Source organism: Protopterus annectens, chromosome 8.part0, assembly GCF_019279795.1.
Source record: "Protopterus annectens isolate FY-2018-M chromosome 8.part0, PAN1.0, whole genome shotgun sequence".
Lineage (NCBI taxonomy): Eukaryota > Metazoa > Chordata > Ceratodontiformes > Protopteridae > Protopterus > Protopterus annectens.
In genome coordinates this window covers 1,930,834,953-1,930,848,189 of record NC_056741.1, presented here as the reverse complement: position 1 = coordinate 1,930,848,189, position 13,237 = coordinate 1,930,834,953, and the positions used below count along the sequence as shown (strand labels likewise).

Genomic DNA, 13,237 nt, shown 5'->3' with positions numbered 1-13,237 from the left:
GGGAAGGATGGGCAGTGGAAGCATCGCTATGATGACCTGCGATGCACCCACCCTGAAGATCTCTGAGAGAAGTAGAAGTTACGCAATAATACCATGAATAGTATTGTAAGTTGTTATCATTTCAAACTGCTTCTTTTTGTCTATTTTTTTTTAATTTCTTCGTTACTGGGACACTTTCAGTATCCTGTGCAACATTATTCCTGCTTAAAGCAGGTCTTTCTGCCATATGTAATTGATATATATAATGTAGCAATGTAAGGGATTCCTATTGTGATGAAAATACTCATGAGAAGGAATGCCATTGTCCTGTACAAATGTGTTATTACTACTAGCAGGTCTTTCAGCGAGCTTGCATAAACAGACTGAATGGGCTACTCTGTGGAGTTTGTATCTGTCATAATAAACTAACTTAGTGTGAGAGCATGCTAGCTGGTGTGCTCCCATATATAACAGTCATGCAATTGTGTGCATTTCTTTACTTATGTACAGAAGATAAACATATACCTGCTGAGACGTACCTCCCTGTACTACATAAAAAGACATGGAGGGGCTCACAGATCTTGTAGCCTAGGCAGGTATGACTCTAGCCCTAAGTAGCATCCTGCCATCACCTAGAATGATACCACAGTACAAGACAAAATGATTGACTTCCACAATTGGCTAAGCTTCTGGTGTCATTCTAAGGAGATACAGTATCTGTCTGCCTGAGATGACATGATCAACAGACCACAATGCTTTGCCAGAGATGGCCTGCACCTGTCACCCTTGGGATTCCAGATACTGGCTAAGGCTCTTGCCACCCCTATAGTGCCTTTTTTAGGCAAGGTTCAAATAGCAAATTCAACACTGTAACAGGTACAAGCAGACAAAATCTGAGGGTAATGCTACGCAATGCTAGAAGTCTAAATCTCAAAATGCACTCACTCGAGGCACTCCTTAAAATGGAGAACATCGATATCTGTGCAGTGACAGAGACCTGGTTCAAGGCTCCAGATAGCAGCCCTGCATTACTAGGCTATAATTCATACCAAACCTTTCGGCCACCTAACCTGGACTGAAACATTAAAAGCGGGGGGGGGGTCCATATTCATTAAGATATCCACTCCTCCAGGCTAGTTGCTCAGCATAATGCATCCGAGATTATCCAAGTGCAACTAACCCTGGGCAAGACCGCAATCTAAATTGTAACTTGCTACAGATCCCCCACCATGCCCCAGGATTCCCACTCCTTACTTCATGATAGACTGGAAAACATTAGGGTATAACCCAACACCCTAATAATGGGCAGTATCAACTACCCCACCATTAACTGGGAAAACTACTTATGTACCAACTCTTGCTCAACGTTTTCTGGAATAAATAAATTCCAATGCCTTGGATCAACTTATCCACACCCCCACCAGGGGCAGTAATGTCCTAGACCTGGTCATTACCAACATGGGCAACCGGTGTTCCACACCAGTGGTCAATTCCTCGTTGGTCAGATCCGACCACAAGCTAATCACCCTAGACATCCACATCCCACCCCACCCCCCATTAGGGAAACCACCGTAAAAATTTCTCCAAAGCCAACTTCACGATTCTTAAGACAGATGTGGCAAACTTCACAACATCAATGCAGATGGACAATAGAGGTACGACTACTAAATCCTACACAAATGCACTTTATAAGCACTTACATGAGTGCATGGATTATGCTATCCCTAACAGAACCAAGATGCTATCCTCCAAAAAAAGGAAGCCAATCTGGGTGGTCCCCTGCCATAAACAAACTCTACAACAGAAGTAAGAAACTGTTGCAAAAAAGAGTAAAATCCCATGACTGGAGGAGCTCCCTGGACAGCCTCAGTAATAAGCTGAGATCCCTCATAAAAACCTCCAAAGCTAGTTACAAAAACAAAATCGCCACTGATTCTAAGGACAACCACAAAGCATTCTATAGCTATGTCAAGAATCTCAATGGCAGAACTCAGATCTGCTCTGAGTTACAGCACAATGGCACTAAATATACAGAACCAACTGATATTGCCAACATCCTGGCAGATAGGTTCAGTGATAACTTTACCCCCCCCGCCCCTCACCCCCAAAAGGGCCCATCTCTATACGGGAAGAATGCACTTTCTGTAATTATGGCTGCACAGGTAAAAACCACATTCTCCAAAGCCAAGAACATAGCATCCATGGGACCTGACAACATCCCAGGCTGTGCTCTACATGATCTACAGAATGAGCTGGCACCCCACCTTAGTACCATGTTCAATCATAGCCTCACCTCAGGCTTTGTGCCCACTGAATGGTGCACAGCGATGGTTATCCCACTCCACAAAGGAGGAGCCACCACAGACCCCTGGAACTACCACCCCATTAGCCTGACGAGCCTGGTCTGCAAGGCCATGGAACATATGATCATGAAACCTATAAACAAAGACATTGGTAATCGACAAACTCTGGACCCCACCCAGTTCGGGTTTGTAAAAAACAGATCATGTCTCCTAAACCTGATAGATTTCTTTGAAACAGTCACCAAAGCTGTAGACAAGGGTAAGGTGGTTCATGCAGCCTATCTAGATGGCGCCAAGACTTTTGACACCATTCCCCACTCTGGAATTATAGATAAACTCACTAAACTAGGTATAAATGCCTATGTCACAAGATGGGTTGCCAGCTGGCTCACTGACAGAACCCACACTGTGAAAGTAGCAAACTCCAAATCCGACTTCAGACCAGTGACAAGTGGAGTACCACAGGGTTCAGTCCTGGGTCCTCTCCTGTTTGGTATCTACTTCTCTGAAGTACAGGCTAACACAGAAGGTCTTTGGCTAACGAAGTTTGCAGATGACTGCAAACTAGGAGCCATAATCGAAACTCCTAATGATGTGGACATCCTAAAAAAGGCCCTCACTGAGACAGATGCCTGGTGTCAAAGCCATGGCCTCAAGCTCAATGCCAAAAAGCACATTGTCATCCCCTTTGGTAAAAACTCTGTACCCATGAACTACGACATAGGCGGTAGTCTACGTGGGACACAGGTGGACAGTAATCTTTCTTTTGATAATCACATCGCCACAGTAGTCAGGAAATCCTTCTGTGTGGCACACATCATCACAAAAGGTTTCTCATCCAGGAAAAAATAGGTTATTATTTCCCACTACTCATCACTCATTAGACCCATTATAGAGTACAATGCCCCTTTTGGTATGTACCTCAAAAGACATCTACAACAACTGGAAAGGCTGCAGAAATACCTCGCAAAGAGGATTTCCAGACTCAAACAGATGCCCTACGCAGACCCGCTCAAAAAACTCCAGCTTGACTCCACTGTATATCACCTACTCAGATGTGATCTTTGCCCAACATACAAAGCTATGTCACACCCAGAGCTGTTGGACATGCTCCACTTAAAGAAATCCCAATCCCTCTGAGCTACATATTCTAGGGACCTAAACCTTGCCGCCACAATAAACAGAACATGCTAGAGGGATAGATTCTTGTCCCAGAGACTTCCCATACTCTGGAACAAATTACCTATCTATATCAAACAAAGCTCCTCATTAGCACTCTTCAAGACAAATCTTGATGATTGGATGGGAAATTGAAAATTCATCCTGGGAGATCACTTCTGTGGCTCTGCTCAACAGGGGCACAGGAAAATTATTTTCTTGGGTGGCAAAAGCCAGGCTGCCTTTTTGATTAGGCTTATATAGGCCCTAGGGCCAATAGCCTAGTACCTACCTATGAACCTGTGAACCTATGAACCTTCCTGAGTTTGACTTTACAGCACATAGGTACATAAGTATGTGGACTACAAGTTGTAACTTTTCTGACATCTTCCCTTCCACTGGTTACAGTTTACTGATGTGACCTTTTCCCTTACAGCATAAGTAGAATGTGACATGAAGTGTGCTGACACCTGCCGGAGATAAAAGAGACTAGCAGCAGCCTGGCAAGATGAGTTGAACTGATATGCTGACCTCTATTTTATATGTATATATTTTTTTCTATTGTTAGGATGGGTTCAATTATGGCAACCTCCTTACTGTCTTACTGTATCTCCTCCTTTCTTCCTTGTAGGTCCAGAAGACTGACTAGCTTAGCAGGGGAATCATCTGCAACTGACCCCTGCTAAGGCTGAAGCTGACGAAGGTGAAGAGGTGGACAGTGCCTCAATGCAAGTGGTTCTGAACCTCCCACTCACAGGTAGTCTGGTCCTATTGCCTATGGTGGTTCGGCTATAGCTGGAGTATTTAGTGGAAGCTGCAGCGAATACAGCAATGGAAAGACACACAGCCCACATGGAACACTTCCTGCACCAGACGGTAGATTCACTTACCCAGCTGGTCCTGAACACTGGGCAATTAGTGGAGGGAGTGGCCCATAAAACTGGCTGCCCTGGTGAATCTGCTGGTGATGGATCACAGTAGTGTCCCTGTCAGCTATGCTGGTGCTATTTACACTGCTTCTGCCTTACCATATTATTTTATTGTGTTCAGCCTCATACCTTGTGCATTATCCAACCCTCCCTATCACCTTTTGTCTGTCTTTTGCATGTCTGCATCCTGGTCTTCTCTCTCAGTCTTAGTTTGTGCACATTCACATTTGTTTGTATGTACTGTACTGTGTCTTTCTGTTTGTCCCTGCACACTGACCACCTCCTTAGTTCTTTATCACCCTTCCCCATCATCCACTCTATGTATAAATCAATAAAAGTGGGCACCTTCCTTACAATAAATGAAAAGCCACAATAAGGCTACTCCCTCCACGTGGTAGCTAGCTCCAAGATGGTCCATTTGGCGGGTATTATATATCCCCTTTCTTGTAGTTGCTGGTATGCAAGCACTACATATGTATCCCAGGTCCTTCCTTAAATAAAAACAATTTTTTTAATTCTGCTCAGTTAAAAACGACAAATTGCCTACTTCAAAGTACTGGTTCAAACACTAATAACACTTTCCTCGGAGCAAATTTCTTATTATAGTAACTTGGCTCAATATAATAAGAAATTACTCATTCATTGGAAGTCACTTCCAGCTACCTTTCTTCATTGAATGTAAACCTCCATTAATTGGTTTTATTTAAGGAAGGACCTGGGATAAATATGTAGTTCTTGCATACCAGCAAATACAAGAAAGGGGATATATAATACCCGCCAAACAGGCCATCTTGGAGCTAGCTACCACGTGGAGGGAGTAGCCTTATTATGGCTTTTCATTTTCATATGGTGAAGGCGTACTCCCTAGGCTAGAGCTTGTTTACTTTATCTTTTTATTTCCTTACAATAAATGGTTGTCCTGCCTTCCTCCAACATGTACTTACCCATATGCAATTCTATTGCATATTCCACTGCTTTCTGCCTTCTTCCTTTTCTAACATTCCATGTACCCCTTCTCTACCCTTTTTATGCATGAAACAGATTCCACGTATGAGGACATCATAATGCAGTAGTTGCTCTTACTGTATAGCTGCATAGCAGTATTGCACTTTATGCTGTCCTAGCATGGAATACACTAATGCATGAAACGCTGGCTCTCTGTATATTGCTATATGTTGCTTCATTCATATATGCAGAAGTTTGGAAAGTAATATTTTTGCCTTTAGTGATTGTGTAAGGCAGGGCGCAGTTGTTATCTCTCTCTCTATTTACACACGCGCACACACACACACACACACACAAATAAATATATATATATATATATATATATATATATATATATATATATATATATATATATATATATATACAGATATATATATATATATATATATATATATATATATTTATATATATACACATACAGATATATATATATATATATATATATATATATATATATATATATATATATATATATATATATATGGGTCTAGGACATTTCACCGAAAGCACATTTCACCTAAACTCAAATGACTGAACACAAATCACTGAAAGCACAATTTACCGAAACACATTTCACCTAAAGTTTGAGATGGCCTTGTCCCCACTGTAGTGTGACCCTGGAGTTAGTATATATAGAAAGGGGTGTGGGGGGCACTGCCCCCCACATATTTTAAATAGATATCATGTTTGGAAAAGAGTAGTATATTGCAATTCCAAGTATCCATGTATGTAGTTAAAAATATTTAATATATGTGGGGGGCTATACCCCCCCACTATATATACTAACTCCAGGATCGCACTAAAGTGGGGACAAGGCCATCTACAACTTTAGGTGAAATGTGTTTCAGTGAATTGTGTTTAGGTGAATTGTGCTTTCAGTGAAAAGTGCACACCAATTTGAGTTTAGGTGAAATGTGCTTTTGCTGAAATGTCCTAGACCCATATATATATATATATATATATATATATATATATATATATATATAGTCAAGACCCCAACTACTTTGTACAATCAAATTTGAAATCACTGCATCTTAGAAAAAAAAATATTTAGTACTTGACCACACCTCACAAACGTACTTCCCTATGAGGAAAGTAACTAATTTTGGGTCTTAGAAATTCCTTGATCAATACTGTTACAAACTGCAACAGTCTATTATGCATTCATTGTAAAGACTTTTTTAACAAATATCCCTGAAAAATACTACTGAATCATTAATAAATCAGAACTTTTTATAAGTAACACATTTTATCCACAGTTTGATATTTTATAAGAAGCAGTCTTTCCTGTTTTGCATTGAGTGGTATGCACTTGACCATAGTTAGAGAATGAAAGGCTGCCTTGGGGTAAAGCAACCAATGCAGCACACTTTGACCAACTGCGTTGCAGAACTAGAAACTGGTGTAATCCAGTTTTGCAGACTGAGTGGATCCCTTGTCAGTTTCTGACATACCTTTCAGGTGTCCGTCATTTTGCAGAACATCCCTGATTTTGCCTCCTGTTTTAGAGTTTTATATTTTTTATTGTTCTTAAAATTCATCTTGAGGCAAAATACATTGTTTTATTAGCTTTTTAGGGGAATTAAGTCAATATCTAAAAACTGTTCCTGAGTTTCATCCCATGTCCTTCCATTATTTTTGTATTTTTCCAGAATTCTTAAGTAAAGAAGTTGAGCGGAATGGCTCATGGCCACAAATCATGTGATGGCTGCTGCCTGATCTACTAATTGCATAAGAAACTCATTCCCGCAATGCTCCGCTCTGCTTCTAAGCTGCATATTTCATAACTAGGCCCCTTCATGGCACTGAAAAAAATGGTATAATTGTAGCTGATAGACTGAAAACAGCTGTGTTGAAACTGTAAATAAAAAAGCAACGTGTTCAAGCATTTTATGGTCTTTTAGTAACTAAAGATAATCTTTCACTTCTGATTTTGCACCTAGGCATAAAAATACAAGTAGTATTGCCTATCTGAAACTTGTAACATTTAAAATAAGGACGGTTTTAGGCAGATGCTAAACAAACTACATCATGTGCTAAATGGGGGGTCTCTAGATTACAGAATATTTTTAATTGGTGGAGTTTTACTAAATTTTCATATATAAAATACTCCATATATCAATTTTCTATTAATAATTGCCTTGAAACTGAATAATTAACGGGCATATTTTAAACTTTAGATGGAGCAACCTTTTCTCCAAACCACACAACCTTATTCTCTGCTATCATTTGCCAGATACGGCTTGTACTGTTTCACATAGCTTATAACCTTACCATGTCTAAATCTGGCACTGACACATTCAAATAATCACAAGTAAGAAACTGAGGAGGAAGGAAAAATGGTTTTCTAACCTATTTCATGTCGTAACATCCCTTCTAGCCAGTACTGACGTGCCCCTGCTAGATTAATGGTTAGTGTTGGTCGACAATTTTCAACCATCATGACAGCTTGAGACAGAAGATCTTCTGTAAGTTGTACCACAACCTGTGCCAATGAAAGAAAGAATAATAGTGAGAGGGGAAGGAGGAATACGAACAGCAGAAGTGACATAATTTATACATACATACACATATACGTACATCCATACATATACAAACTACTTTCACCCAATCCTCTAAATAACAGCCTCATCTAATTTTAAGTTATGCCTACTCTGTTTATTATCTGTATGATTGGAGCTTTTATTACAGTATTCTGTATGTATCAATGAAGCATACTATAGTAAGATATGCTGTACAATATTATTCATATGTGAGATGGAGCTTTTCTCCCTAGGCCTCCGCTGAAAATGGACATGTATCCAGTCGGAATTTCCCAGTCAACAAATGTAAAATAAAATAAATAATTATTTTCTGCATCAGGTATGTAACTATTATTTAGAGCTAAAAACTACAATATGTTTGACATACAGTGTCCTACCTAATCCATGATATTTATCTGTGGTGTTACATCATGTTATTATCCATAACTAAGAGAATGACAGACTTTTAAATACACTGCATGTACATAGACATAGCTCTCACACATACAGGCAGACAGACAGACAAGATACACACACACACACACACACCCACATACACGCACATGCATGCACCTAGCTGTATATAGGATTCCTCTGATTTTGCAGTAATTCACAGAATGATAGCCTGGTCAAAATGAACTGGCAGTTGTTGAAAAGTCAAAGAAAATCCAAAGAGCTGACATGACATTCTAAACTGGTAAGACCCCACTTGCTTCACATGGCATCTGGTATATCAGTCAGAAGGGTTTCTACACCATCAAATGCCAGGTGGGATGCAATGCACAGTTGTGCTGTCCAAGCAGATCCCATGATTCCTAGATTGGGCATACATGCAACCTATATCAGCATTTCATGTTAATAAAAAGAAATGAAAGGAAGGAAACCAGAGACTGTAGCACCTCACTTTAATATCAAAATTTTAGTGCTTTCATCTGTGGTAAACAGGACTTCATCAGAATAAACACTGAAGCACACTTCAACCATTTATATATAAAAAAGGTTAAAACACATGACCAGCCTGATTAAAAACTTAGTAAGTAACTTAGAGAGACACTCTCTCTCTCTCTCTCTTCCGGCTTTTCCCAGTTAGGGGTCGCCACAGCGGATCACCATATCCACTCATGATTGGCAGTGGAGTTTTTACAGTGTCGATTTGCCAGACCAGTGACCAACCTTCCACATGCACTCAAGCCTAGGGCCAATTTTAGCATGTCCAATCCACTTGCAGCATGTCTTTGGGGATGTGGGAGGAAACCAGAGCACCTGGAGGAAACCCACATGACCACAGGGAGGACATGCAGATATTTATCTGTGGTCCCAACCACATTTAAAAACTTCAATATCACTTAATATACTAACTATACAAAATAGGTTATAACAAAATAAAATCCACTAACTTTTAAAACCCTTTTAGAGAGACCCCCCCCCTGTAGTTAGGTGTAAATGGGTGATGGTGAAATGTGGCCATTGTTACCAATGTAGACATATTTTGGAGGCATCTGAGGTTTTCCTACAAAATGCTGGTGTTATTAAACTCACACATAGATGTTATTGCAACAGTAAGGGGATCATATATGTTGCAAAGTGTTAGAGATGTGAATGTTTCTATATTGGTAAAAGTAAACACCTATTTAAGAATAGGATTTATCAACAACAGTATGAAATCCAACAGAGGACGTCAGGAATGCTTTGGCTAAGCATACTAAAAATCATCCCTCCAATATGTTTGCTTGTTGCTATTCACCAGGTTGACCTAGGACCTAGGTGTGGGCCATCAGACATGCACCTTGAATACAAGGAAATGAGGTGGCAGCTGAAATGTAATGCCACCATTTTCCCAGGGCTCAATGAAATGGTCTCTGTAAGCAGTGAATTGAAACTAAAAGCTGAATTTGCTGTGTTTAAACTGTTTTCATACTGTTTTATGCTGTTATCATACTTGAGCTTGAGCTGTTATAACAGTTAGTAGACTTTATTTTGTTTAAATATTTATTACAACCCATGTTGTATGGTTAGTATATTAAGTGATTTTGAAGTTTTTAAATGTGGTTGGGACCACAGACACATTTACTTCCACAGTGTCTCTCTAAGTTACTTACTAAGTTTTTAATCAGGCTGGTCATGTGATTTAACCTTTTTTATATAGAAACGACTGAAGTGTGTTTCAGTGTTTATTCTGATGAAGTCCTGTTTACCACAGACAAAAGCAGTAAAGTGTTGATATTACAGTGAGGTGCTACGGTCTCTGGTTTCCTTCCTTTCATTTCTTTTTCTTAGTTTGTCACTATTTTTGTTTTTGTTTGAACATTTCATGTTAGGTGACTTGCCATCGGTTAGACTAGTTAGTGGTTTCAACATTACCACCCACAGAGTCTCCGATAGTCAGGTCTCTTGGATGTGGGTAGCAGACCACTTATAACTGTATCCACTGTGTATAGTGCAGGTGATGCAGGATACACCTAGGAACTATGGCTTTTGACCCCCATCCACAGTCCCCAGCACTAATGTAGACACACAACATTGTGAAATGTGTGTTCAGACTGCTACAGACCTGTCTCTGTTGCTTGGATAAATCTGGTGGCACACTGCAGTACAGTCCAGCAACCATCAGGGAAATATATGTCGTATGTGGTATGCTTCATAACATAGTGTTATGAAACGTGTTACATAACAGATAGCACTACCTGACACAACAGTGACAGTAGTGGAGAAGGAACCATGTGACAAGTAATTGAAGAAACTGGCTGCTGAGAGATACATGGAGAGGTAAAGGTGGGCATGGCAGTGACAAAGAGGTAGTGCTTGGTCCACAGGTATAGGCCACAATAAGACAAACATGGAATAAAACTGTTGCATGCAATAACATAACCAGGTTAGGCCTTAATACTGCCCTGACTGACAACACTGTGCATCAGACATTACCTCCCCCACACAGGCCATGACTTTCTTCAGAAGCAAGACCAAATGGAAAGACAATGAAATCAACTAGAAAAGGAGAGTATTGCTGGAAATTAATTCATCCTCAAGACTTGGGGAGGACCTTCACATGGTGGACCCTGTTTTACAAAATCTCACCAAGACAATACGGATATATAGCCTATATCTTATATAGCATATATCATGCAGAGAGAGGTGGGTTAAAAAATAAAAAAGACAGTTGTGTGCACAAATCCCCGGATACAAAAGTGCCCAATCCCTGTGTACACACTGGTGACAGGACTGAAAAGAATGGCAGTGTAGAATCCTTAAGGAAACATTTCTATAATGGTGTTAGGGCAGGCTGAAGGGGAGGATGATCACCCTTTTGTAGAAGGAAACAGTAGTCCACAAAAACTGATAGGTCAAAAAAAGCTATGAAGATGACAGAGCGAACTTTTGAGGATAAGGAAGAAATTATGTCTTGTTACTGTTAAGAATGAAGCTCAGACTTTCTAGATAGAAGATAGATTAAGAGATAAATTAGAGGAAAGAAAAATACTAGCAAAGGAAAACTGTCAAAAGCTTCAAATGCAAATTTGCATATATTAATACAACAGAAAACAAAATTTAAAGTCCTCTGTCTAGATGATATAACAATTTAAGTCACTTCTCATAACAAATTATTAGGGGTGATACTGGATGATCATCTTAACTTTGACCCGCATGTACAAATTGCCTAAGAAAAAAATCATCAAACGCTAGGGATGCTTTACTGAGCCAAAAACTTTCCCAAAAACCCAACTAAAAGTACACTTACAACTACTTATCTCCTCCCCACACTTCTTTATGGTGCTCCCATCCTTACTAACCTTCAGGCATCACAAAAATCAAAACTTGAACAATGTTATAACAAAGTTGCTAAATTTGCAGCAAATACACCTTTCAGAACCCACCACTGTATAGCACTAAAAGACCTAAATTGGTTAGAAATACTTCATCAACTAAAATATACACAACTTCTAACCATCTATAAAATTATCCAGCATCAGTCTGATTGTCCAACACTAAACAACATTCTACAGAACAATGTTCCCTGGTGGTCATTATGATCCAACAACCAAATATTTCTGACTGTCCACAAATCTATCAAACCTGCTGGGTATTGCCCATATTCATACCATGTTGCGAAGGTGTGGAACTCCTTACCTGTTTCCATCCGGTCAATACTCTCCCTCCAGTCCTTTAAAACCATGCTGAAAGGCTTCCCATTTGAATGCTGGCTCTGTTCTTGCTCATCACCAGGATAAAATATATTCCTAAGTGTGAACAAATACCTATTCATACCTACACCTCCTTATTCTCCCTTCTTCACTTACTTCCTTACTTCTATCAATTTGTCTCCCTTGGCTTTCTCTCTAAATATACCATAAGCCTGCTTTTCTCTCACTGCATATTGCAATTCTTGTTTGTATTATGCTAACGTACCTTTAATTTCTCTGTCTAAAATTGCTCTAAATATTAAATCGTCACATAACTTGTATCTCTTCTTAACCAACATTTTCACATTATGTCTAATTTGTATAATTATTTAAATTGAACATATTTTTTGTACACACGAAGAAACTTTGAGCTGCCATAAAAAGAAGTGATATAGAAAATGTGGGAATATAAAGAAGAAAACATAGAGATTTTTGAAAGATATAAAAAAGAAATATTGTCATGGGAAAGAAAAAGAGATCTGATATGATTCAATATTTATGTAATGAAAAAAGGCAAACTAATCAATACAAAAAAGCAGCACCAAAGATATTTGAAGATATGAACAATTTCACAATACAAAAAGTAAGAAAACGGGAAAAGTAGGAAAGAGGATTAGTAATGGAGAAGTTAAAGAAATAGAAACTGATGTTAGGGAATACCTGTGAAGTGAAGGATTTACTGTAGAAAATCCAACACCAGTAATGTCACAGCATGATGGAACAATAAGTCCCTAATCTAAGGAGAAACTGGTTTAATGGTACTTGCCACATAAAGATACTCTGGTGCCTTCAGTAGGATTCCATTACAAAATTTCATTTGGAGCTGGACAGCAAGGGAGGAGCAGGAAACAGTGGAGAATCTGATGCAGTCAGTGTTATGGAGAGACAGGCCAGTCCGATTCCATATGAAAGAGCAATGGATGACTCAGAATGCAGCTGAAGAGTCACAGGAAGATGGCTGGATCTTTCTGTGGAATGCCAGTAGGACAAAGAGAGCAAAGAATGTGCCCACAGTTTAAAAGAAAATGATCTCAGTGAAGAATTGCTTTATTTAATAGAGATGAATATAAAGGATTATGAGCAGGTTGTCAAGCACAACCCACTTATTTTGTGTTTGAGACTTGGATTCCAAGAAATTCATGGCATCCATTTCGAAAACACAA

General features: G+C 39.3%; 1 protein-coding gene across 1 annotated transcript in view; it reads right to left on the bottom strand.

Moving 5' to 3' along the window:
• Positions 1–13,237, bottom strand: part of KIAA0895L (KIAA0895 like) — a 297,059-nt gene that overhangs the window by 146,832 nt on the left and 136,990 nt on the right. The window contains exon 4 of the mRNA XM_044081439.1: positions 7,727–7,859. Coding sequence (XP_043937374.1) covers positions 7,727–7,859 — 133 coding nt within the window. The remainder of the gene's footprint in view (positions 1–7,726; positions 7,860–13,237) is intronic.